Source organism: Trichomycterus rosablanca, chromosome 13, assembly GCF_030014385.1.
Source record: "Trichomycterus rosablanca isolate fTriRos1 chromosome 13, fTriRos1.hap1, whole genome shotgun sequence".
Lineage (NCBI taxonomy): Eukaryota > Metazoa > Chordata > Actinopteri > Siluriformes > Trichomycteridae > Trichomycterus > Trichomycterus rosablanca.
In genome coordinates this window covers 27,346,823-27,374,657 of record NC_086000.1, presented here as the reverse complement: position 1 = coordinate 27,374,657, position 27,835 = coordinate 27,346,823, and the positions used below count along the sequence as shown (strand labels likewise).

At 41.1% G+C, this 27,835-nt stretch overlaps 1 protein-coding gene across 1 annotated transcript in view; it reads right to left on the bottom strand.

Annotated features, from left to right (window-relative positions):
* Nucleotides 1-27,835, bottom strand: part of LOC134324860 (latent-transforming growth factor beta-binding protein 2-like) — a 218,081-nt gene that overhangs the window by 39,709 nt on the left and 150,537 nt on the right. The window contains exons 11-21 of the mRNA XM_063006740.1: nt 24,244-24,408; nt 17,435-17,689; nt 15,853-15,869; nt 15,718-15,751; nt 13,353-13,448; nt 11,475-11,600; nt 8,838-8,966; nt 7,578-7,697; nt 3,986-4,105; nt 525-647; nt 310-432 (exon numbers count right to left, since the gene is read on the bottom strand). Of these exons, the coding sequence (XP_062862810.1) occupies nt 310-432; nt 525-647; nt 3,986-4,105; nt 7,578-7,697; nt 8,838-8,966; nt 11,475-11,600; nt 13,353-13,448; nt 15,718-15,751; nt 15,853-15,869; nt 17,435-17,689; nt 24,244-24,408 (1,308 nt within the window). The remainder of the gene's footprint in view (nt 1-309; nt 433-524; nt 648-3,985; nt 4,106-7,577; nt 7,698-8,837; nt 8,967-11,474; nt 11,601-13,352; nt 13,449-15,717; nt 15,752-15,852; nt 15,870-17,434; nt 17,690-24,243; nt 24,409-27,835) is intronic.

Sequence of the window (27,835 nt, the reverse complement as noted above, 5' to 3'; positions counted from 1 at the left end):
CCAAGGTAGTAAAAATAAATTGGTGCCCAGTTAGTAGAACGACTCAGTATTGCCAAATTTACCAACGTCTGACAAGTGGGTGGTTCATTTCAAGCCCTAAGGCTGTAATATAAAGTTCTACATTTTCAACTTAATATTGAACCTTTAATAAAAGTTTATGCATAGTCTTAAATCACATACGAACTGGACTAACTTACCATTACCATTAGATTTAAGATGTTGGACCAGCTCTACATATAGAGCAGTAAAATATTACCTTGGTGTCTGAGCAAAAGGTGGTATTATTTTCCTGTAATTTATGGTACGTACCCACACAAGCTCTGCTGTCAGGGCTGCTTTGGTAACCGGTGTTACAGTTGCACCTGTATGAGCCCGGGATATTAACACATGTACCATGAGTACACACACCAGGGAGCAGGCACTCATTCACATCTTGAAGACAGAAAGGTATTATGGGTCAGGTTGCTGAACACTTGTCATTTATAAATATGCATACCGCTTTGTGTTTAATATACTGTATGTACCTTGGCAGTTGTTGTTGTCAGGAGTTTTTTGGTATCCAGGGTTACAGGTACAAGTAAAAGAACCTTCTGTGTTGACACAATTACCATTGGTACACCTGCCAGGCATCTGACATTCATTAACATCTAAAATAAAATAAAAAACATTTAAGAGGTACAAGGATAAGTACACATACACATACTACAGCATTTAGCAGACACTTTATCCAAGGCGACCTGCAGTTATGACCGAATCCCAAGCAAGCAACTGAGAGTAAAGGATCTTTCTTAAAACCCCACCAGTGGGATTGAAACGACTGAACTGGCAACTCTCTGGACAGTAGTCCATTTCTTTAACAGCTGAGCTACCTGCCTTGTGCAACTATCATATTGTATAGTGCGTCAAACAAATACAAAGACAAAGATACAGTATCTTGTTGGTACTCTTGGGGACCTGAGTTAAGACCCTGCCTCCAGTCACTGTCTGTGTAAAGTTCTGTTTGGTCTTCTCATGCCCCCGTTGGTATTGTAGTGCAACCCCCCTTCCCCCGAAGCAAAAAAAAGTTCATTTGCCAATAGTTATGTGTTTGGTACCATAAAATAGACTCTTGGTTTGTCATTAGTAATTAATATATACATCAATGAGACATAACATTATGACCACCTTCCTGATATTGTGTTGGTCCCCCTTTTGCTGGCCCATACGCAGCAAACTGAGATGCACTGTGTATTCTGACACCTTTCCATCAAAACCAGCAATAACTTCTTAAAGCAAACCACATGGGCCAGCCTTCGCTCCCCACGTGCATCAATGAACCTTGGCCGCCCATGACCCTGTTGCCAGTTTACCACTGTTCCTTCCTTGGAACACTTTTGATAGATACTGACCACTGCAGAATGGGAACACCCCACAAGAGCTGCAGTTTTGGAGATGCTCTGACTCAGTCGTCTAGCCATCACAATTTGGCCCTTGTCAAACTCACTTAAATCCATATGCTTGTCCATTTTTCCTGCTTCTATCACATCAACTTTGAGGATAAAATGTTCACTTGCTGCCTAATATATCCCACCCACTAACAGGTGCCGTGATGAAGAGATAATCAGTGTTATTCAATAAATATATTAATAAAAATAGAATAAAAATAAAGCACCTTTGTTTTTAGTGTACATAAATGTAAAGCATTAAAGATAAATTATGGAGAAACAGAAAGCAAAATATGTTTTTATATGACACAAAACTATGTCTGGAAAAGTGTCTGGAAGCCATCGCAGTGCATGTTTAATGTTCAGCTTTTTTGTATTGATAATTTACCATTATTTATTGCTATTTACATATCAACCTGCTAAATCTGGGGGGAACCGAAATATTAGAAAAAAGCTGCATGGGTCCAAATGGCTGCCAGTGGAAACAGGCCTGCTGTACAGAAAAAAAAATGTTTGAAGGTTCTTCCCTGCTGCAAAACAACATTTATAACCAGTTATTGTCTCATTTCTGCCATAAGAGATAAATATTTTCTGTAAAAGCTGACAGCTAATAAAGACAAAGCTTTTATTTAATCGTCCGGCATTAGTCAGATCTGTCCCCTGTGATTCTATTTGTATATTCGTCTGACATCTCCCAAAAACTTTCCAGACTGCTAGTGATTTTTTTACTGCATAACCAATACAGTAGACACAGTGGATCTTGGAGGTGAAAACACACAAACAGAGCTTTGTGTTCAATGCCGTTTCATCTGCCAGATCTCTGTCAGCATCTCTCACAGCTTTGTTTCTGCAATATCCAGATATTTCTCAACATCTTCCTCGATAAGGGCTGAGCAGAAAGCTGCAATGTTTTTCTACCTTATCCGCAAATAGACTTATATACCTTCCAGGCAACTGGATAATAACTACTGTAACATGTGCAACTGAATAAAAAACATCTGTAAAGGCACACAGGCCTTTTATGTGGATGATAAAACGACTGCCTTGTTTGTAATACCGTGGAGCTCCTGGAACTTTAACCAGCTTTCAACCTTCTATTATCACTTAAAATGGCTATTTTGCCATTTAATAATCAATTATTGGTTGAACGTTTATTTAAATTCAAGAAACCACAAATGCTTAGCCTGGAATTTATGTCTGTGGCAAGTACATTCAACAAACATACACAGATCAGCCATTACATAACATTACAACCACCTCCTTGTTTCTACACTCACTGTCCATTTTATTAGCTCCACTTACCATATAGAAGCACTTTGTAGTTCTACAATTACTGACTGTAGTCTATCTGTTTCTCTGCATGCTTTGTTAGCCCCTTTTCATGCTGTTCTTCAATGGTCAGGACCCTCACAGGACCACTACAGAGCAGGTATTATTTAGGTGGTGGATCATTCTCAGCACTACAGTGACACTGACATGGTGGTGGTGTGTTAGTGTGTGTTGTGCTGGTATGAGTGGATAAGACACAGCAGCGCTGCTGGAGTATTTAAACACCTCACTGTCACTGCTGGACTGAGAATAGTCCACCAACCAAAAACATCCAGCCAACGGCGCCCATTGTGCAGCGTCCTGTGACCACTGATGAAGGTCTAGAAGATTACCAACTCAAACTGCAGCAATAGATGAGCGATCGTCTCTGACTTTACATCTACAAGGTGGACCAGCTAGGTAGGAGTGTCTAATAGAGTGGACAGTGAGTGGACACAGTATTTAAAAACTCCAGCAGCTCTGTTGTGTCTGATCCACTCATACCAGCACAACACACACTAACACACCACCACCATGTCATTGTCACTGCAGTGCTGAAAATCATCCACCACCTAAATAATACCTGCTCTGTGGTGGTCCTGTGGGGGTCCTGACCATTGAAGAACAGGGTGAAAGCAGGCTAAAAAGGTATGTAAAGAAATAGATGGACTACAGTCAGTAATTGTAGAACTACAAAGTGCTTCTATATGGTATGTGAAGCTGATTAAATGGACAGTAAGTGTAGAAACAAGGAGGTGGTTTTACTGTTATGGCTGATCAGTGGACGAATGGAAGCGAAACAGTAACCAAAGGAGCTGGAAATGTATTTGTGAGGAAATGTTTAGCATTCAAAGCTTAAATAATGAGGTTTAGCTGCCAAGTCACAGTATGGTTTCTTTAATATCCCAAGTTGATAAAAGATCAAGCCCCAGATTTCAAACAGTTACTGAGGTTAATTATCAGTTCAAAGTCATAGAAAAGATTGTGCTTGACTTAACTTGGCTTTAATGATTTTGAAATAATGATATTCAGCATAACCACATTCATTAAACATATCACCCTTCCCCTTCTGCAAAGTATATAAGCCTGTCAACACTTTTAGGAGGGGTATCCACTGTCGCCATGCCTCCTTATGTCATCCTGAACCCAGCCAAAACCGAGTCTATACTCCCCGCACATGCCAGACTCCGGAAATAACATTATTAATACACAACCATAAAATAAAATCCAGAAAATCCAGATGGGGCTCTTACCCAGACATCTCCCAGCCTCAGGCCTGAATCCTGCACCACATGCTTGGCACTGGAAGGAGCCCTGTGTGTTCACACATTTACCACTGGGGCAGACACCGGGTCTCCTGCACTCGTCAACATCTGCAACACAAAAATGGGGGAATTCTACTTTAACAAACATGCATTTATGATTGCGCCAAGATTTTATAGAATAATTGAGTGGATGTGGAATATCTTCATCTCATCCAGAGATACGCATCAGAAAAATCACTTACTCATTCACATGGACTACAAACCAAAATGATAAACACAGAAAATCAATGAATACATTGTTTTCTCTTTGGTTAAGGACTAGGTAAAATATAAGTATTGTTTAGTCATTCATTTACCAAAAAATAACATCATTTCACGTGTGTATCATGGTACTTGGTCTTAAAACTACATACTTAAAACCGTCCAAAGGCCCAGGAGGAGAACTCATAATTTTGAAATCTTGGCTACTGTGAGATTAGGAAATATTCTGCTAGCACACCAGCATTGAGATTCTAAACACCCCGGTTCAAATCTTGGCTCTGCTACCGGTCGAGACTTAGACAGGGTGCCATTTAGAGGGCACAAGTCGCAGTGCCTGCAGCAGAAGAAATTGGCCACCGAGACTGCTAGGTGGGAGAAGGCCGGACTAAGTGGGTGGGGTCTTCAAACACTCTGCAAGGACCCTGGTTAGCAGATCAAGGCGTCTGTGCATTTACGAATCCACCAAAGCATGGGCGAAAAAGAAGGGGTTGAGGACTGCACACGCATCAGAGAGGGCGTGAAACAGGCAAATATACCCTCCTCGAACGCAATCGGGATCTTTAGCAGCGAAAGACCAATTGGCTCAGCTAAATCAGGAGAAAAGGGGGAGAAAATGCATAAATAAAAAGAATGTTAATGTTTTGGTTTAAGCCCACAGGATGTGACTTCATCCAACTTAATATGTAGATATTTTAGCAACCAGTGCACCCAGTGAACCCAACACCCAAACGCTTATTCACGATTTCTTTTTTTTCACTGTTTTAACACTGATTCACCAAGCATATGGACAACCACACACACACAAGTTTCCAAGAGTTTGTCTACAAAATAAATGCCTCCCAGCTCCTTTCCAGTGCATGTTACATCTCATCCAGTACACACGTGCACTTTCTCTGTTAGTGCAAGAACCTCAGAAAACAATAGCAAAGTGAAATCCAGCTCAGTGCCATTAAAACTGACAGTGCTCTGTTTTGCAGAGCAAACATCTAAGATTCAGAGCTAAACACAATCCCATTGCAGAATGAGCTAATGTGCAAATTCAGAACACAGCATGAACCCTCCAGCACAAAGCTCCTCATCCCATCAGTTTTCTTTGGATCAGATTCCAGCACTCTGATGAAAAGTAGGATCAACCATATAACCAAATTATACACAATTAGCTACTTGCATATTTGGAAAAAAAGACCAAAAACAACATGAAAGCGAAGCCTCTGTTGTGGTGGAAATCCTAAACTACACTTGTTTTTCTGGCCAAATCTTTGCTTTGCCTTGCTTCACATGTTTTCTGCAGAAGGGAACACTGTATCCAAGTACTGAGCAAGTTGAAGCCCATGTTGGTGTGCTCACTTTCTCCTCATGGGAACCCTAAACTGCTCTGAAGTTTGTGAACCCAAAAAATTATTTTATACAAAGTCAGAGAAGCATCTTCTGTTGCAATATTACATTTTAAAGTAAAAAGTGAGCACAGCTAGGCCTAGCGGTCTGATGTGCCAGCCCACCACTACTCTAATTTGTTCTATCAGCCGGCCAGGCGCCTACACATTTTCTGCAGCAGGGAACATTGCTATGTCTGTAGGGATGGACCAGCTAGCATTGTAATCTGTGTTTAAAGAATGCTGGGAGAACTCTATCAGCCCAAATACATGGGGCCAAATGCAAAGTATGATGGAGAAGGAGTAATCGTTTAAGCTGAATTTAATAGTTTAGGATGGGCCTTTCAGAATCTTTAAAAGACAGTCTGTGAGGGGCCCAGGTGGCACAGTGGGATGTTCCGCTAGCACACCAGCGCCGAGATTCTGAGCTCCTCGGTCGCCACCGGTCGACTGAGCGCCATCTAGCGAGCATGATTGCCAGTGCCTGCAGCACGGTTCTGCTACGGCGGGATGACCAGACTATGTGGGTGGGGTCTTCAAACACTGTGTAAGGACCCTGATTGGTGGATAGAGTGGCGTCTGGGCAGAGTGCATAGGTTGAAAAGGGTTCCGCGTGGGTCGTAGGAGGCGTGAGCAGCAATATACCCACCTAGACTGCAATCAGGGATCCCCCAGCAGCAGAAGACAAATTGACTACACTAAATTGGGAGAAAATGCATGAATAAAATAAAATAAAATGTGGCTTCTTGATTTTTTTAACCGAGTTCATTTTTATTGTCAAGTTAAGTTAGGTTTTTTTTGCATTTTGCTGCATTTTTCCCCTAAATATCAAAATATAGTTTATATACTGATCAGCCATAATATTAAAACCACCTCCTTGTTTCTACAGTCACTGTCCATTTTATCAGCTCCACTTACCATATAGAAGCACTTTGAAGTTCAACAATTACTGACTGTAGTCCATCTGTTTCTCTACATACTTTTTTAACCTGCTTTTACCCTGTTCCTTAATGGTCAGGACCCCCACAGGGCCACCACAGAGCAGGTATTACTTAGGTGGCGGATGATTCTAAGCACTACAATGACAATGACATGGTGGTGGTGTGTTAGTTTGTGTTGTGCTGGTATGAGTGGATCAGACACAGCAGCGCTGCTGGAGTTTTTAAATACCGTGTCCACTCACTGTCTACTCTATTAGACACTCCTACCTAGTTGGTCCACCTTGTATATGTAAAGTCAGAGACGATCGCTCAGCTATTGCTGTTATGTTGGTCATCTTCTAGACCTTCGTCAGTGGGCACAGGATGCTGCCCACGGGGCGCTGTTGGCTGGATATATTTTAGGTTGGTGGACTATTCTCAGTCCAGCAGTGACAGTGAGGTGTTTAAAAACTCCATCAGCGCTGCTGTGTCTGATCCACTCATACCAGCACAACACACACTAACACACCACCACCATGTCAGTGTCACTGCAGTGCTGAGAATGACCCACCACCCAAATAATACCTACTCTGACCAATTATGAACAGCATGAAAGGGGGCTAACAAAGCATGCAGAAATGCAGATGGACTACAGTCAGTAATTGTAGAACTACAATGTGCTTCTTTATGGTAAGTGGAGCTGATAAAATGGACAGTGTGTGTAGAAACAAGGAGGTGGTTTTAATGTTATGGCTGATTGGTGTATAGTCTATATATTGTATAGTCTGGCAAACACCACACTTGTGTTTCAGTCCCGTCCCTCTACTTTTTTTTTTAATCTGCACTGTGTATATTGTATTCTTTGCACTTGTGTTCTCTGATCACCCTGCTCTTGGAAGATGTGTACTTGTATACAGCTAAAATGACAATATAGCCTCTAGAACTTTAAGCTACAACCAATTAATCAATTAAAACTGTTTCTGCAAATTTAAGGTAAATGAACAAAGTGATTAAATGAAACCTTACCTTCACACTGGCCTCTCTGGTTTTTGGTAAATCCATTCTTGCATTCACATCTGAAGGATCCATCAGTGTTGACACAGACACCATTGGGACATGTATTAGGCAGTGCACACTCATTTACGTCTGTTGATGAGAAAGGGACAGATTAATTTATTATGCTGCATGTATTTGGAAAATCGACAACTCAGGTCACGAGAAAATATATTTACTGGTTCTTGTCCCAAAACTGTGCCAGAGGTGAAACCTTATAAAAGAAAACAACTAATAATTTTTACATATGAGACAAAAGACAAAACAAAAGCAATTTGACTGGCTGAGACATCCAAAGCAGTCATTTGATGCCTGGGACCAGGGCATTCCCAGCAGGTCCAAGCAGCTCTAACAGTGCCAGAACCAGGTTATTTATGATTTTATTTTTCCAACTAATTTAAATAAACACAGTGAGTTGAATTAAAATTTTTTGAGTTTATGTGAACTAAAGGGAGTGGTTTGCTCACTCATTTAGCACTAGCACATTTGTTTCTCCAATAACATTGCATAGCGCCAGATTGAAAGGATTGGTGTCTGGCTTAAGCCTTTCCCCTCCCAGACTGGTAGCTGCCATGTGATAGGTCAGACCCAGTTAGTGCGTAGAAGTTGTTTGCAATTAGCAACAACTACACCTACATATAAATGCTGTACTCTTTTCAAAACATTGTTTTAAAGGCAAGTACAGTGGTACCTTGTAACTCAACGTCCCCTAAACTCAAAATCTTTGAAACCCAACTCTAATTTGTACCCTTAAAGTCAATGTTTTCCTTAAACTCAACGTGTTCAGTTTATTTTTAAAAAATGTATTTATTTAATTTCAAATTAACAATGAACAGTCGCTTTGTTCAGCACTCGGATTGAGCGGTGCGGTAATATGTCATCAAAGTGTGTATATGAGACGAAACTGCCTTTGTGTGGAATAATCGTCATATTCATTCTGAAAGCTCCACATGTATCTGTGTTTAGCTGTATTTCCTCACTGTTTCACTTTTAAACTTGTGTTATAGCTCGAGGTTCTGAGAAATTGTAAGAATCAGCTTTTTATTTCAATGTTTTTTATATTATATTTGTGTTATTTTCAGTGTATAAGTGTCAAAAACAACCCCATTATTTTACATAAGCCTAAATATATGCAAGTCCACGGGACCATGGAACACATTAACAGGTTTCCCATACATAAGTACCACTGTACTTAAAACTTGCACCTGAAACCTAGAATTCCAGCTCACTCACCTTGACAAGACTTGCTGTTTTGAGTCATGACCAAACTGAATCCAGGGAAGCACTGGCAAGTGTACGAGCCCAAGGCGTTCACACAGCGGCCCTTCCCTCCACATGGGTCATTTTCACATTCGTTGATGTCTAAATAAAACAATCGGTGCATTTATAACATCAATTGTTTCAACCAGCACATGCACAACCAATGCTAACAAATCAATTATATTTAATCATGATAAGCTCCCAACACAGTGCAACAGTTTTTGAACAACTCATTTCTGTTTTAGCATGACGGTCGAGGTCCATTAAGACAGAATTAGCGGGTTTGGTATAGAGGAACTTCAGTGGCCTCAACAGAGCCCTAACCACAAATCCATCAAACACCCTTGAGATGAATTTGAACACTGATTGCAGGCTGGGGTTTCTCGTCGAGTGCATGACCACACAATTTTCTTTGACTGAACAAGCACAAATTTCCACAGAAAAACTTGATATCTGTATAAACTATGCTAATAACATCAGTAATCAAGTGTGCAATACACTGAAGTGCCAGAAAAACTGGTACACTGGTCTAACTGGCACTTGGTAGGTCCTAGGTTAGAAGACTCCACAAGCCTGCGGAAATATTCTGTAAGCAATGAACACCACACACCTTTCACAAAACAGTCCACAATTCTGTAGTATTCTGAGGTTTAGGATTTCTGTGTTCCACTGAACGTTTCTTGGTGTCCAAAATGTGTTCAAAAACGATGATGTCTGGTGACTTAGGTGGGCAAAACCCCAAAACCCCTAAACCCCAAACTCAGATGAGTGTTCCTCTAACTATAATTTGGCGTCTCCAGACGTGTGGTGGCGCGATGCCTGTTAGAGGAGGCCAAACCCGTCAGAATGAATGCAGGACATGAACGGGTGTAACTCGTCAGAAAGGAGCCACACACAGCGTTCCCCTCTTAGAGATGTTTGTAGACGTGCCAGTGGTCTTATGGAATTCCAGCTATACAAACCCCATACCATTATGGAGCCACCACCAGCCGCTACAGTCCCCTGTTGTATGAGATTTTTTGGCATTTTAGTGTATTTGTAGTGTGTTTATCTTACATTTTTATATTTCACAGTTTTTTTTATATATACATCCAATTTTCTGTATATTCTGTTGCTGTAACAATGCAAATATGATATGATATAATATTATATTAGTGGGTAATGCTTTGGAATAGAAAGGACTCAAACATAACATTATGACCACTGACAGGTGAAGTGAATAATACGGATTGTCTCTTCATCACGGCACCTGTTAGTGGTGGGATATATTAGCAGCAATTGAACATTTTATCATCAAAGTTGATGTGTTAGAAGCAGGACAAATGGACAAGCATAAGGATTTGAGCGAGTTTGACAAGGGCCAAATTGTGATGGCTCAGTATCTATCAATAGTGGTCCAAGGAAGGAACAGTGGTAAACCGGCGACAGGGTCATGGGCGGCCAAGGCTCACTGATGCACGTGGGGAGCGAAGGCTGGCCCGAGTGGTCCAAGCGTAAGAATTTGAGTGAGTTTGACAAGGGCCAAATTGTGATGGCTAGACGACTGTCAGAGCATCTTCAAAACTGCAGCTCTTGTGGGGTGTTCCCGGTCTGCATTGGTCAGTATCTATCAAAAGTGGTCCAAGGAAGGAACAGTGGTAAACCGGCAACAGCGTCAAGGGTGGCCAAGGCTCATTAATGCACATGGGGAGTGAAGGCTGGCCCGTGTGGTCTGATCCAACAGACGAGCTGCTGTAGCTCAAATTGCTGAAGAAGTTAATGCTGGTTCTGATAGAAAGGTGTCAGAATACACAGTGCAACGCAGTTTGTTGCATATGGGGTGCATAGCCGCAGACCAGTCAGGGTGCCCAATATTAGGAAGGTGATCATAATGTTATGTCTGATCTGTATTTCTTTTCATTTTTGAACTGTGCTAAGCATTGGTAGAAGTGTGATGCCATAAAAGCTAGCATGTTTAAAAAGAGAAATTGTCAAAAGCATCTGCCATCGAATTGTCCATTGACCTAACAGTTATTTGCATTCCCATGACCTAGAGTCACAGTTAACTACTGAAATGATAAACTAAAAACATAACTCCTACACTTAAACAGCTCCACTGGCTACCCATACAATACCGCATTCAGTATACGGTTCTTTTGTTGGTTTTTAAGGCCTTGCATGGCCAAGCACCTACATATCTCACTGATTTACTTCATCCATACTCACCTACTCGTTTACTTCGGTCATCAGATGCGAACCTACTTGTTGTAGCATGTACAACACTTTCATCTTTTAAAAAGCTTCTAAAAACTCACCTTTTTCAGCTCGCTTTTAGATAGTTTGGTTTTAGACTTGTTCTAAATTGTTGTTCTTATGGTTTCTATCCTACCTGTATTTTTGCTTATTCTATCCTTTGTACTGTATTTTGTATTTTTGTCCAGCGACCTTGGGTACCTTGAAAGGCGCTTACAAATAAAATGTTATTATTATTATTATTATTATTATATAAAAACGCTAATGAAATGAACCAATTTATTGGCCATCAATTGCTATAATTGACCAATAGGGAATCTTGGTAATAAAGACATTGCCTGACTCTTGTCCAGTCATTATTGTTGTCGGTGGTCTTACCAATGCAGTTTGTCTGCAGAGCATTGAGTGTGTAGCCAGGGTCACAATAGCAGGTGTAGCCAGACTGAACCGACACACACTGGCCTGGACCACAGATCCTCGGAGTCGCTGTACACTTGTCAATGTCTGTGAAAATAAATGAAGCAAATAATGTACAACAGACATCAAGTTTAAATGCAGTATATGTTGTCAAACTTTAAAGAACATCAAAGTAAGAAATACAACCTGGATGAGGTGCCAATCCAAAACATGGCATCACACATTCACACTTTGAAACAACTAAGACTAGCGAGTCGACCTACCACCAAGATATATTCTTATTTCAGTGACCAAAAGTGAAATTTAAACCATGGTTTACAGGACTCACACTATCTGAAGCTTCACTGCCACTGTCCAATTTTATACTTACACTCAGTAGACACTTGTAACCCTATAAAATGTAGCTCACTATGGACACAGGGGAGCAGGGTTTACAAGAATGGCTGAGCTGTGGGATCAGGTTTTACTGTGCTGTAATGCTTTGACAGGTGGTCTATGAGTCTTAAAAAATCAGGACTGTCTCTGAACTTATACACAGTCTTATGCAAAAGTTTGGACACCCCTAGGCAAATCCCATATGTTGAGAAATTGTCCCATCCTATATTTCTGCATGTGCTACTTCAAAATGACTGTTTATTTGCTTAGTTATTCATAGAGGGGTCAAGATTCATTGATGCCAGAGAATATGAAGCCTATGGCATTTGGTACAGACCAACAGTAGAGCAACAGCAGCTTCAACTGATCATTTTGGTGATGAAGTAAATGTGTTACAATACATAGTGCATCAAACCCTTCTGTGTACCCCATCCTGACTCCCGTCCAACTGAACATCAGAGGAATGGAAGAAGGTAGACGACTATCTATGTGTACATTGTTTACCCGATGAACAGATGTTAGACTTTGCAACATTTGCATGAATAAAAAATTGTCAGTATCAGATCAGCTGGTAAATTGCTAAAAACTGTTGGGCAAAGAGGAAAGTGCATTTCTGATAGCCCATCGTTGTTGAGGTCTTAAGTTTGACCTGGTTAGGTGTTGAGGCAGACACAATTGGTCATGACTGAGGGAGGAAGCGTAGCGGCCCCTCTAAAACGTGTGCACATGCAAACCGCTTCTTTTCACCTGCCAGAGGCAGAGTCTCACAGACAGTCCTATCTTTTTTAGAGAGGGAATCATCCACCTCTTATGTAGGTGCTTCAACCAGCCAGCAGAAGCCAGAATGTCAGCAGCAATGAGGAACCCTGTCGAGATTCCTCCCTCAGGCATGGCCCTCTGCATCAATGCCAAGTCGATAGCACAGACTCAAAAACTTCAGATCTTAGCTGCAATGGGCCAATGCACGTGCAACCTGCACCCTGAAAATGCACTTTCACCTCAACTAACACCCTCCAGCAATTCACCAGTTGATCTGATCAATCCAATCTAGAGAATACTCCCTTTACTATATAAAACTTTAATCTTGTTATACTGTTTCCAAAAAGTTGATTTTCTTTGACTGCTTGCCTCGTCCCCCATTGAGTGTCTAAATGAATATAGCTTGGCTGGTCGAATGGGAAAAAGAAACCCAAACAAAGCTTAGCTTGTCCTTAGAAAACTTGACCACTGGAACAAACTCAAACCACTGCAGGCTTTGGCAAGTTAAGAATAGGAGCACAACTCCAAGATGACTGCAATACTACTATTACAGTACTAATGCATTTCTTTTATCAGCAATGTGTCACATGTAATAAAGGAAATATTAACAAAATAAGAGAAAGTGAAAACAGAAAGCTGATGTTGCTGAGACAAAAATTGACATGGTTTATTTTTAATAATCTTGAGGGCACAATAGTAACTAACCTGTAACTTGAGTGGCAACATCGATGGGTGCTTTGTCTTGATCCTCAGAATCTGGTTTAAGGTGGGTGGGAGGCTGAGGTGTCACCTCAACCACATCTAAAGTAAAAACAAATGATAGAAAAACAAATAAATGGTTTATAAGGTGCAGTAACAAACGTGTATTGTCCTTCCAGACAACGCCTTCATAACATTTGGTTTACAGCATACAAAATATAACGCATGTGAATATTAATATATGGAATACAGTGGTACCTTGAAACTCAACGTCAATGGGTTCTGGGAGTGGCGCTGAGTTTTAAGGTATTTTTCCCATAGAAATGTATGGAAAACCTGTTAATGCGTTCCATGGTCCCGTGGAACTGCATATATTTCAGGCTAATGTAAAATGTAATGTAAAAATGTAATGTAAAAAACTTGTGTGTGTGCCGATGTATTCTGATATAAACTATATTATGCCCCGTCCCACCTTTTTACAGCTTCTTCCCTGCGTTTCCCCTCACACCGTATCTTGTGTTCTCATTTGCTGTTCGACACCGCACTCATTGCCAGTCAGGCAACTTAGATCCAGATATTTGACAAGCTAGAAATCTCTCTTCGGTCGCCGAGCGTTCGAGTTGTTGAGCAGTTGCACATAGCGATCGAGAGCCGAGTTTCGATCGCCGAGCAAACACCGAGTTGCTCCAGAGCCGGCAAATTTAGCGCCGACCAGTCAGCGAGTGAAAATCAGGGCAAAAATCGTGTAGTGTGAACTAGGCATTAATAAATCATTGAGGGGCTAGAAAGCCAGCATGGTGCATGAGAGTTGTGTTGATGTTTTTATTGGCAGTATGGTTTAATTACAGTTTGCATTTGGAATTACAGGTTTTATATAAGTGATTTATAAAAAGCAAGACCTCAAAGTAAGGCATTGAATAATTCCTGTTTTTTCTGGCTATAAGATGAGTGAGTTTTTCAGGACCAAACTGAGTGCTACACATATTATATAACAGGGCCGGCGCTAGGGGGGGGCTGAGGGGGGCATTGCCCCCCCAAATTGTGTCTTTGCCCCCCCAAGCACAATGCAAGCAACGTCTATTTTTAAAATTATCTCTGAACCAATCACAAAAATGCATTTTGTTTTACAGTGTGAAGATATTTCCTTGCTTATTCCTGATTGGCTCTTTGAGTCATATAAAAATCGGCAGACTGCCCCAAACAGTTCAGTTCGGCAGTATATGTTCTGTTAGTGTGAGCGAGAGGCAGGTATACTGGTAAACACTCTTCTGAGTTTAAACTGACTTCCACATGGTAATATTTGCTTAACTGTGGTTTTTCGTTGCTTTAATGTTACTTACCTCCTACATAGGTGTTGCTTAAATTATTTTATTAGCCGTTAGCGGTTAGGCTAATGAACTAATGGCAATTTAATTAAGGGGGCGTATTAAAATGAAATACAATTAGATAATCTTTTTTCTCCATTTACATAATCAACATGTATTTTTTAATCATTGGGTTTTAAGTTTAAGTTCGAAAACATGCATTTTTATTTCTTTACCTCATACATCACTTTAAGCCAGTATCAATAGCTTGGCTGTCATCATTCATGCACAAATCAAGCCTTGAATATATTTCTGGCTTCAAAAACATGACTATCAACATGCCCCCTCATTAGGTTTTACTGCCCCCCCAAGCAAAGCAGTCCAGAACCGGGGCTGTTATATAACATAATTATATAGCATCTCTAACCACCAGTTAATGTAAATATTTTCATTTGTGCTAGGCAAGGACTTCACACTTTATTTTACAGCATTTCTTTTTAAAACACAAAGCTAAAAGTGCAGTTTGTTAACTCTATTTTTGCATTTTCCCCATTTCTGACCAATCAACTAATGTCCAAATTCCTGTAACTCCCTCCACCTCTTCAACACCCCGGTCCTGACAAAGATGAGCCGCAATCACTTGCCCAAACTGAGGTTGTGCTACACCAGGTTACTAATCAGTACCCAAAGCAGCCAAAATCTACACATGAAAAAGGGTGGCTAAGTGAGTAGCACTGTCACCTCACAGCAAGAAAGTCCTGGGTTCGATCCCCAGGTGGGGCGGTCTGGGTCCTTTCTGTGTGGAGTTTGCATGTTCTCCCCATGTCTGCGGGGGTTTACTCCGGGTGCTCCGGTTTCCTCCCACAGTCCAAAGACATGCAAGTGAGGTGAATTGGAGATACTAAATTGTCCATGACTGTGTTCGATAAAAACTTGTGAACTGAGGAATCTTGTGTAATGAGTAACTACCGTTCCTGTCATGAATGTAACCAAAAGTGTAAAACATGACGTAAAAATCCTAATAAGCAAACAAACAAACACAAGAAAAAAAGAAATAAAAATAATACCTGGGTATAAATGTGGTGAATCTGTAAAAAACGGCTGTGGGGAAGAAAGAGTCATTCAATTAATAAAAATCAACACAAACCTTGTGGGTATTGTGTGTAAATTGTAAATACTGTATATTTATTTATATAGCTTACCACATTCAGTGTTTCTTCTGATATCATTAAGAAGACATGAAGGTAAAATAGAAAAAAGAAATTAGAAATAAGAAATTAAGAAATAAGAAATTTTTTTTTTTTTTTGCTATTATTACTGGAAATTAACAGAATTCCCCACCTATAACAAGTGTTCCTATATCTCTAATAAATTACATCTCACAGTGACCCACTAATACCCCTTTTCCACCGACACGTAACGGAGCCGGTTCCGGTTTGAGAACTTGATTTTGAACCGGTTCTGCATGTTTCCACAGAAAAAAAGAGGTTCCAGACAGCAAACTAGCCTTCTAATATGGCACCACAGAATACTTGGTTCTTCAGCGCGAACCATGACGTCATCGGTGGGCATGTCAAAGTGTAGAGGTTTGGGTGCTTTTCCATGAGAAGCTGTAAAACCGCTGTGCTGTTCTCTCGTATGGAGCTTAATGCTGCACTTCCATCTGTTAAAGTTCACCTGATTGAATTTTGATCCGTTTTGCCGCTGATATTTTCAAAGCGCCTCAAAAGAGATGAACCATGTGATATGACGTGGTAAAAGTGACGGATGCATTTTTGCCACCCACACATTGATGAGTGTTGTGCCACCTAGCGTTGCATGCGCAGAGACACACCCTAAGGGCACTCTTCCTCATCTCTGTGCAGGCACCTCTAATCAGCCGGCAGAGGTCATAATCGCATTCTGACAGAGAGAGACACACATCCGGTTCTTTGTCCCGTCCCCAAACTGAGCAACCGGCCAATCGTTGCTTATACAGCCACTCAGCCTCGAACCGGTAAGGCAGAGCTGGATTTGATACGATGTACTCAGATGTTACTACTCTTTACTTTCTTTATGTAATGCCCACCATTGATGACGCATGCTTGGTTCCCAAAACTGGTGGAAATGTGCATCGGTTTTCTAATAAACACCAAGGTTTGAGGAAACCTAAACAGAACCAGTTCAAGAACCAGGGTTCTTTTGGTGGAAAAGTGCTATAAGAGTCTCAACGGTGCCACCTGTTAAAACACCTAAACTTAGAATTAAAAGAGGCGTCCACATTCTTTTTTTCATGCCTTGTTACATTGACAGAAAGTAATTGGTAAGTACTGTATCTGTTTTAAATACAGAACTGTGACTTTGGAATGATGATAATACATCTAAATAGTTATTCATCAGTTTTAACAGGGTCTCAACTGTCTTAACTGTTAATGTCTTTAAAAGTCATTTACAAATCAAGGATGCTTCAAGGGAAAAGTACCTTTTCCCTTTTACTATTAATAATATTTATAAGAAAAAGCAAAAAAAAAAGCTGAACCAATGGCACAATTTTGTCTGTTTTATGCAGATAACAAACTCCCAACCCAAAAATGTAGAGGCATACATGAGGTCCAAAATTTGTGAGGCAAATCTGGAGTACATTAAGTCACTGCTCCATCTGTCTCCGGCTATTTAATTTCTGGAATGTCACAGCTTTTTGGAAGTAAGAACTGCCAATTGTGACTCTATCCTTCACATGTTCTTATGATTTCCCCTTGTGTGCATACGTCTAAAAAAAGAAAATAGTTTGAACTGTCTACTTACCAGGCTGGACAGGAGCTTGGGGGTAAGAGGGTACGAAGGGTTTGTTATAGGGATTCCTAGGATAAGTGGGTGCTTGTGGTCCGTGATAAGGAGTATCTGGAATGGTTCGAGGAGCTTCAGGATATGTGGGGAACTGAGGAAGGGAAGATTCAACGGCGGTAAGCTCATCTTCGTCCATCTCACGCATTGTGATCTTGATATCTGAGTGGGAGTAGGTGTAGCCAGGCCCCGCTGGACAGATTTCTTTAAAGTGGTCTGTAAAATTCAAGATATGTTAAAATGTTATTACATTAAGATAGCTTATTTGATTCCCTTTTATATTTCTATTTTTATTTTATGGCTGTGATGCATCAATACAGCTCAACTGTGAGACTTTAATCCCATCTTTCTATTTTCTAATACAACCCCAAATCAGAAAAAGTTGGGACAGCATGAAAAATGCAAATAATAAATATATACATAATACGTTTCTTACATTTACTTTGACTTTTATTTGATTGCAGACAGGATGAACCTGAGATATTTCATGTTTTCTGGTCAACTTAATTTCATTAAGTATATTAATAAACAGCCATTCCTGCATTTCAGGTCTGCAACACATTCCAAAATAGTTGGGATAGTAAAGCATTTACCACTTTGTAATGTTGCTATTCCTTTTCACCACGTTTAAAAGACGTTTTGGCACCGAGGAGACCAAGTGATTTAGTGTTTCAGCTTTTATTTAGTCTCATTCTTCCTGCAAACACGTCTTAAGATGTGCACCAGTACATGGTCGTCGTCGTCACATTTTTCGTTTCAAAATTCTCCACACATTCTCTATTGGGGACAGGTCAGGACTGCAGGCAGGCCAGTCCAGTACCCGTACCCTCTTCCTCCGCAGCCATGCCTTTGTAATGTGTGTAGCATGTGGTTTTGCATTGTCTTGTTGAAAAATGCATGGACGTCCCTGGAAAAGATGACGTCTTGAAGGCAGCACATGTTGCTCTAAGATCACAATGTACTTTTCTGTATTAATGCTGCCATCACAGAAGTGTACATAACCTTTGCCAAGGGCATTGACACAGCCCCATACCATGACAGACCCTGGCTTTTGGACTTGTTGCTGATAACAATCTGGATGGTCCTTCTCGTCTTTGGTCCGGAGCACACGGCGTCCATTTTTTTCCAAAAAAGACCTGGAATGCTGATTCCTCTGACCACAATACACGTTTCCACTGTGTAATGGTCCATCCTAGATGCCTCCGAGCCCAGAGAAGTTGACGCCGCTTCTGGACATGGTTAACAAAACTTTTACTTTTTTTGCACAGTAAAGTTTTAAGTGCATGTAACTCTGTATTGTAGAGCTTGACAAAGGTTTGCCAAAGTAATCCCTCACCCATGTGGTTATATCAGCTATTGTTGAGTGGCGGTTCTTGATGCAGTGCCACCTGAGGGATTGAAGATCACGGGCATTCAGCTTAAGCTTGCACCCTTGGCCTTTATGTACTGGCCAAGATTCCTCCTGATTCTGTGACTCGTTTAATGATACTATGCACTGTAGATGGAGAAATATGCAAATCCCTTCCAATCTTTCTTCGAGGTACTCAGCCTTTCCTGGATGCTACTTTTGTACCAAACCATGATTACAATCACCTGTTGACCTCACCTGTTTAAAAATCAAATCATTATTTAGTTTTTTTCACTTCATTACTAGCCTTAAATGTGTTGCAGGCCTGAAATGCAGGAATGGATGTATACACTGTGTTCCAAATTATTATGCAAAAAGTGTTTAGGAGTGATAAGGTAAGAATTTTTTTGTTTGTCAGTTAAACTCATTGATCGTGATGTGTGTCAGGGCTCTTTATATCACTGAAAGCAATTGCAGACACCTGTGCTAATTAGTTTGGCAGGTGTGTCCAATTAAAGGCAAGACTACTTAAGAAGGCTGTCCCACATTATTAAGCAGCCTACATTTTCAGCCAAAATGGGAAAGAAAAAGGATGTGTCGGCTGCTGAGAAGCAACAAATTGTGGAGTGTTTAGGTCAAGGCATGACTACAATCAACATTGCCAAGACACTTCATCGTGATCATCGCACAATCAAGAAGTATGTAGCTGATTCAGAGCACACACATGTGCGTGCTGATAAGGGAAAATTGAGGACTCTTTCCAACAGGCAATTACGTCAGGTTAAAAGAGCAGCTGCAAAAATGCCTTGTCATAGCAGCAGACAAGTTTTTGAAACTGCTGGTGCCTCCAACGTCCCCCGAACAACAAGATGCAGGGTCCTTCAGAGGTTTGCAGCTGTGCGTAAGCCATCCTGTCGACCTCCTCTATCCACTGCACACAAGCAGAAACGGCTCCAGTGGGCCAAACAATACATGAAGACTGACTTCAAAACTGTTTTGTTCACCGATGAGTGCCGTGCAACGCTCGATGGTCCAGATGGATGGAGTGGAGGATGGCTGGTTGATGGACACCCCATGCAAACAAGGCTACGGCGCCAACAAGGAGGAGGTGGAGTAATGTTTTGGGCTGGAATCATGGGGAGAGAGATTGTCGGCCCCTTTAGGATCCCTGAAGGGGTAAAGATGACCTCCATAATGTATGTGGAGTTTCTCAAACAGCACTTCCTGCCATGGTTCAAGAAGAAGAACCGTGCATTCCGCAGCAAGATCATTTTCATGCATGATAATGCACCGTCTCATGCTGCAAAGAACACATCTGCATCTCTGGCTGCTATGGGCATAAAAGGGGACAAACTTATGGTGTGGCCCCCATGCTCCCCTGACCTCAACCCCATTGAGAACCTCTGGAGCATCATCCAAAGGAGTGTCTATGATGGCGGGAGGCAGTTCACATCTAAGCAACAGCTCTGGGAGGGTATTCTGTCCTCATGCAAAACAATTGAAGCAGATACCATCCAAAACCTGACAAATTCAATGGACGAGAGAGTTCAGAAGCTCCTTTCGAACAAGGGGTCCTATGTGCAAATGTAACATCACCTAGAATAAAGTTTTGACTTGAAAACTGTTTGATTTCAGTTTGTAATAACCTGCTAATGCTTATAATTTCACAAATGACCATTTTTTTGTTCTTTATAAAAATGAAAAGGTTGAAAACTCTGCTGTGCATAATAATTTGGAACATGCATTTTGAGTGCATTTTGAGTGTTTTATTTTTTTTAAAAATATACTGTTATCATTGGCAGTTTGTTCAAAAACCTTTCAATTGTACTCTAATAGTTGATGACTGGAAAATTACAATGACTGCAATTCATATAGGTAATTTTGGAAAATCTGAGAAAATATTATTTGCATAATAATTTGGAACACAGTGTATTAATAAATGAAATAAAGTTGAGCAGACAAAACATGAAATATCTTGGGTTTAAACGGTCTGCAAACAAATGAAAGTCAAAGTCATAGGGCCAGTGGTAGCTCAGTGGTTAAGGTACTGGACTAGTAAACAGAAGGTTGCCGGTTCAAGCCCCGCCACCACCAAGTTGCCACTGTTGGGTCCCTGAGCAAGGCCCTTAACCCTCAATTGCTCATCGTGTTCAGCTCATTGTGTAAGTCGCTTTGGATAAAAGCGTCTGCTAAATGCTGAAAATGTAAATGTAAAGTAAATGTAAGGAACACGGCATTCTTATTTTATTTGCATTTTTCATAGTGTCCCAACTTTTTCTGATTTGGGGTTGTATTTTGTTTTGTTTTGCACTGCCTCTCTTAGAGCACATACTAGGTGAGAAAGAAACAGACCATCTCAAGAACTGACCTTTCCACAGTGTTTTTCATTCTTGCTTTGCTCACCATGGAGGTCTGACTGACTGATACCAAAGCTATGATTCTGTTTATGAATCACTTCACTTTCACAAACACAATGTGAGTTCTACTTCCTTTAACTTTGAAGATAAAATCGGAATAGAATGTTGGAATAAAACATTGGATGTAATGATGTCGTGGTCAAAGTGTTGCTTCTCTGTTCTATAAACAGATTAGATTTAAAATATTTATAACTAAAAATAGTACAAATGTAGTTCAGCATCAAATCAGTGAATTAACTGTAAAGTGCAGCAAACACTACAGTATATAGTTCAGTATATATACAGTGTATCACAAAAGTGAGTACACCCCTCACATTTCTGCAGATATTTAAGTATATCTTTTCATGGGACAACACAGACAAAATGACACTTTGACACAATGAAAAGTAGTCTGTGTGCAGCTTATATAACAGTGTAAATGTATTCTTCCCTCAAAATAACTCAATATACAGCCATTAATGTCTAAACCACCGGCAACAAAAGTGAGTACACCCCTTAGTGAAAGTTCCTGAAGTGTCAATATTTTGTGTGGCCACCATTATTTCCCAGAACTGCCTTAACTCTCCTGGGCATGGAGTTTACCAGAGCTTCACAGGTTGCCACTGGAATGCTTTTCCACTCCTCCATGACGACATCACGGAGCTGGCGGATATTCGAGACTTTGCGCTCCTCCACCTTCCGCTTGAGGATGCCCCAAAGATGTTCTATTGGGTTTAGGTCTGGAGACATGCTTGGCCAGTCCATCACCTTTACCCTCAGCCTCTTCAATAAAGCAGTGGTCGTCTTAGAGGTGTGTTTGGGGTCATTATCATGCTGGAACACTGCCCTGCGACCCAGTTTCCGGAGGGAGGGGATCATGCTCTGCTTCAGTATTTCACAGTACATATTGGAGTTCATGTGTCCCTCAATGAAATGTAACTCCCCAACACCTGCTGCACTCATGCAGCCCCAGACCATGGCATTCCCACCACCATGCTTGACTGTAGGCATGACACACTTATCTTTGTACTCCTCACCTGATTGCCGCCACACATGCTTGAGACCATCTGAACCAAACAAATTAATCTTGGTCTCATCAGACCATAGGACATGGTTCCAGTAATTCATGTCCTTTGTTGACATGTCTTCAGCAAACTGTTTGCAGGCTTTCTTGTGTAGAGACTTCAGAAGAGGCTTCCTTCTGGGGTGACAGCCATGCAGACCAATTTGATGTAGTGTGCGGCGTATGGTCTGAGCACTGACAGGCTGACCCCCCACCTTTTCAATCTCTGCAGCAATGCTGACAGCACTCCTGCGCCTATCTTTCAAAGACAGCAGTTGGATGTGACGCTGAGCACGTGCACTCAGCTTCTTTGGACGACCAACGCGAGGTCTGTTCTGAGTGGACCCTGCTCTTTTAAAACGCTGGATGATCTTGGCCACTGTGCTGCAGCTCAGTTTCAGGGTGTTGGCAATCTTCTTGTAGCCTTGGCCATCTTCATGTAGCACAACAATTCGTCTTTTAAGATCCTCAGAGAGTTCTTTGCTATGAGGTGCCATGTTGGAACTTTCAGTGACCAGTATGAGAGAGTGTGAGAGCTGTACTACTAAATTGAACACACCTGCTCCCTATGCACACCTGAGACCTAGTAACACTAACAAATCACATGACATTTTGGAGGGAAAATGACAATCAGTGCTCAATTTGGACATTTAGGGGTGTAGTCTCTTAGGGGTGTACTCACTTTTGTTGCCGGTGGTTTAGACATTAATGGCTGTATATTGAGTTATTTTGAGGGAAGAATACATTTACACTGTTATATAAGCTGCACACAGACTACTTTTCATTGTGTCAAAGTGTCATTTTGTCAGTGTTGTCCCATGAAAAGATATACTTAAATATCTGCAGAAATGTGAGGGGTGTACTCACTTTTGTGATACACTGTATATATATACACTGATCAGCCATAACATTAAAATCACCTCCTTGTTTCTACACTCACTGTCCATTTTATCAGCTCCACTTACCATATAGAAGCACTTTGTAGTTCTACAATTACTAACTGTAGTCCATCTATTTCTCTACATACTTTTTTTTACCCTGCTTTCACCCTGTTCTTTAAAAGTCAGGACCCCTGCATTCTCAACCCTGCAGTGACACTGACATGGTGGTGGTGTGTTAGTGTGTGTTGTCCTGGTATGAGTGCAGCACTGCTGGAGTTTTTAAATACTTTGTCCACTCACTGTCCACTCTATTAGACACTCCTACCTAGTTGGTCCACCTTGTAGATGTAAAGTCAGAGACGATCACTCATCTATTGCTGCTGTTTGAGTTGGTAATCTTCTAGACCTTCATCAGTGGTCACAGGACGCTGCCCATGGGGCACTGTTGGCTGGATATTTTTGGTTGGTGGACTATTCTCAGTCCAGCAGTAACAGTGAGGTATTTAAAAACTCCATCAGCACTGCTTTGTCTTATCCACTCATACCAGCACAACACACACTAACACACCAGCACTATGTCAGTGTCACTGCAGTGCTGAGAATGATCCACCACCCAAATAATACCTGTTCTGTAGTGGTCTGGGAAGAGTCCTGACCATTGAAGAACAGCATGAAAAGGGGGCCAACACAGCATGTAGAGAAAGAGATGGACTAGTCAGTAACTGTAGAACTACAAAGTGCTTCTATATGGTAAGTGGAGCTGATAAAATGGACAGTGTGTGTAGAAACAAGGAGGTGGTTTTAATGTTATGGCTGATCAGTGTATATATATTTATATATACACTATTGTCTCCCAAATGCCTGACCTCACTAATGAAAGCTTTCCCAAAGGATTAAAGACTGTGCAAGGGTAGGCAAATCTAAATTAATACCCATGGTTTAGGAATCCGAAGAAAAAAAAACAAGCTTGTGATCAGGTGTCCACATACTTTTGGTCATACAGTGTATCTTAGTTGTCTAACAAGCTCTTAACTAGTTGAACAGACACTACATAAAGTTCATTTTGGATGGGGGTGAATTACCTGAGTCTCTTACAGGGCACCTCTCACATGCCGGGCCCCAGGCTCTTCCCACGCCGCTGCAGCAGCAGATCTGCTTGGTGATTTTCTGGGACAGAGGATGGCTACAAGATCCCGCCAAAACGGAGCGGTAGCATGAGCCTTTCTCCATGGAGACTGCTTTATCCGCTGTAATCATCACATTAACAAACAATAAAGCACTGCCTGAGTTCAAGGACGGAAATAGTTCAAGCACGGGTATATGTATGAATTGCATCCTGTATGTGTTATTCATTTCAATAAACATGGGTGGACGTGAGCTGCCTTGCTGCCCACTGTATACCCAGGCAGCTGGCTAAGTAGAGAGAATTCTAACTGACATCAAACATAAGAAAACAGATTATTTTGACACACTATTAGACACAAGATTTTGTCATCAACTGTCCCCGCCCACCGCACAATTTTAGCTCACTAAGCTAACAGAGTTAGCCTCAGGCCATTCAAACTAGTGGGCTGAGGTGGCACAATCTGCTAGCAGACCAGCTAACATCTCCCTCTGTGTACTGAAAATGGTTAAATTGTTACTGGCAAACCCAAGACACATAAATGAGGCAGTGGTAGCTCAGCGGTTAGGGTACAGGACTAGTAACTGGAAGGTCACTTGTTCAAGACCCACAACTGCCAGGTTGCCACTGTTGGGACCTTGAGCAAGGCCCTGAACTCTCACTTAACATCACTTGCAATGTATATGGTCTCAATTGTAAGTCGCTTTATATCACAAAATGCTAACTTGTTAGCGCTATTGTACGTTTGGTTAAATTTCATATTGTACTAGATGTAACACTTAACTACAGCTAAGTGCATGTACTGTATTACGTTTTTTTGTTTGTATTTTGTAGTTTTACTTCATTCTGATGCACACAGTTTACAGTTGGGAAGCAAATAAAACCAACGCCTGTATTTCCTGAGGAAGCTGAGGAGGGCAGGTCTTCACACAGACATCCTCAGGTCCTTCTACAGCTGTGTGGTGGAGAGCACCCTGACCACCTGCCTAACTGTGTGGTATGCTGGCTGCACTGTGGCAGAAAAGGAGGCGCTGCAGAGAGTGGTAAAGTCTGCACAGAGGACCATCGGATGCAGCTTACCACCCATCGGGGACATATACACAACCAGGTGTAAGGAAAGAGCCGCCTGCATCTTCCGTGACCCCACCCACCCTGCACACGGACTTTTCACCCCCCTTCCCTCTGGTAGGAGGCTGCGCTGCATCCGAGCAAAAACAACAGACTGCAGTCAGACTGCTAAATTGCTCCACCCCTCATGTACTGTCTATTCACCAGTTACCTTAAACACCTGTGACCTGGTGCTGCCTTTTATCTGCTGCTATACTGAATCGTGCACTTTAGATCTGCATAAAGCTGCTGTAGTTCCTGTGCAATACTTGAATGTAAATGTAAATATTTAAAATTCATATCTTAGTTATTTCTTCTAGTTTTTAAGTCTTAAGTTTTATTTTTACTAAACATAGTTTCTCTTGCTATTTATATTTTATATTTTATTATGTTTACACACACCGAGACCTGAGTAACTGCATTTCGTTCTAATCATGTACATGGTTTTGAATGACAATAAAGCTGAGTCTGAGTCTGAGTCTGAGTCTGAGTTGTCTGTCTGTCTAGCTGAGAAAGGGCGAAAAACTCTTAGCAAGGGCAAAACTATTGTCTTAAAAATACACTGTAATATCGTACATAAACTGCATCTCCCACAATGCATGCCGATTTTGTGACCCGCAAAGTGACTGCCTCACGCCTTTAGGTGGCAGTGTTTCCACATCAGCGTTTAACTGAGGCGGTCTTCCAACAAGTGATGTTGAGAAATATTTACAAATAAACCCAAAATGTACAAGAAGAGAAAATTGAAGCAGAAGGAGGAAATTTAATGAAAGATGGGAAAGTAAACACAATTTTTTTTTCTTGTATTATGAGGCCGTGTCTGTGGTAAAGAAGAACAATATAAATGTGATATACATACATTATAAATTTACAGTAAAATTTGGCATTTTGACACCAAACACAGAATTCAGCCTCCAAGAAAAACAACAAATTGTCCAAGACTTAAAAGGCAGACTGCATTCACAGCAGGATATGTTACAATCGGCTCTTTGAGGGCCACCATAATGCAGATGTGGCCCTCTGTGAAAATGAGTGTGACACCCCTGCTTTAGATAATGGCGTCCGCTAAATGCTGAAAATGTAAATTATGTTTGTATACCTTTATTTAAAAAACAACAAACAGAATTACTTATATTTGAACATAATTCCTCTCGCTACTTGAGAAAAGTTGTGCTGCACTAAATGCTGAGATTGAGTTCACAGCTGAAAAAGCACACTCGACCCCCTTGTTATTCGGTCAGAATATCAGTCAGTCAATCATCTCAGTAGGCAGCATTTTAAGGCATCTAACTTATTTTTCGGGAGCATAGAATGACATAAAATGCTGTCTATATAGAGAGCTCACTGGGTTTTCAGACAGCAGACATCCCAAGTTGCAAAATCTTCAGGGAGGTACCCCCGGACCTCGACCCCGACCCCCCAAGCCCAAAAAAACAAACAAAAAAAAGCTAAAAAACCTCTCGCACACACCAAAGGATATGGGTAATAACAGAACTTTTAGGAGCTGCTAACTGAGCTACTAAGCTAACTGTTCACGTCACAAACACATTAATGTGTACTACATAGTGCACTAGACAGTGTGAAAGATAATAGATTTATGTTCCCTACATAGTGCACTAGATTGTATATTAGAAAAGAATTTATGTTCCTTACTTAGTGCACTAGATACTGTACAAGATAGTGTACTAGATAATAGACTTATGTTTCTTACATAATGCTTTTTTGCACTTTGAATTGCCACTGTGTATGAAAGGTGCTATACAAATAAACTTGCCTTGCCTTGCCATGCCTTTAGGTAGCGTATTAGTTAATGGATTTAGGTTCCCTACATAGTGCACTAAATTGTATATCAGATAACGGATTTATGTTCCCTACACAGTGCACTAGATTGTATATCAGATAACGGATTTAATACGCGATCGAGAAAAAAGTCTGTGTCGCCTGCATGCGCGTGTGTGTGCGCTCTTGGCCGCTCGTTCTAGATTCTGGGAGATTTTATCTGACTTGCGGGCATCAGGGAGCCGCTATGTATATGCGGAAGACTCCCGGAACTTCCAGGAGACTTGGGATGTCTGAGACAGACACATAGTGTCAGTGGTAGCCTAAAAGTTAAGGTACAGGACTAGTATTCAGGAGGCCACTGGTTTAAGCCCCACCACTGCAAGGCTGTCCTTAAGCAAGGCACTTTTTGCTCTTGCAGGCCAGAGTTTCTTCATACAATCCCTTTTTGCTTTGATTAATTTCATCACATATGGAAATCAAGTTGGATAAACGTGACTGCTAAACGCAGTGAAAATTGACTTTTGTGAACGTACCCACCCCGTTTAATGGAGACGAGTTTAGGAGTTTAATGGAGGCACAAAGTGGTACAGCGTGTTCTACACGAGTTTCAAACAAGCGCTGATTTATTTGATTTGTTCTAACAACGTCCCCCATGATTTAAA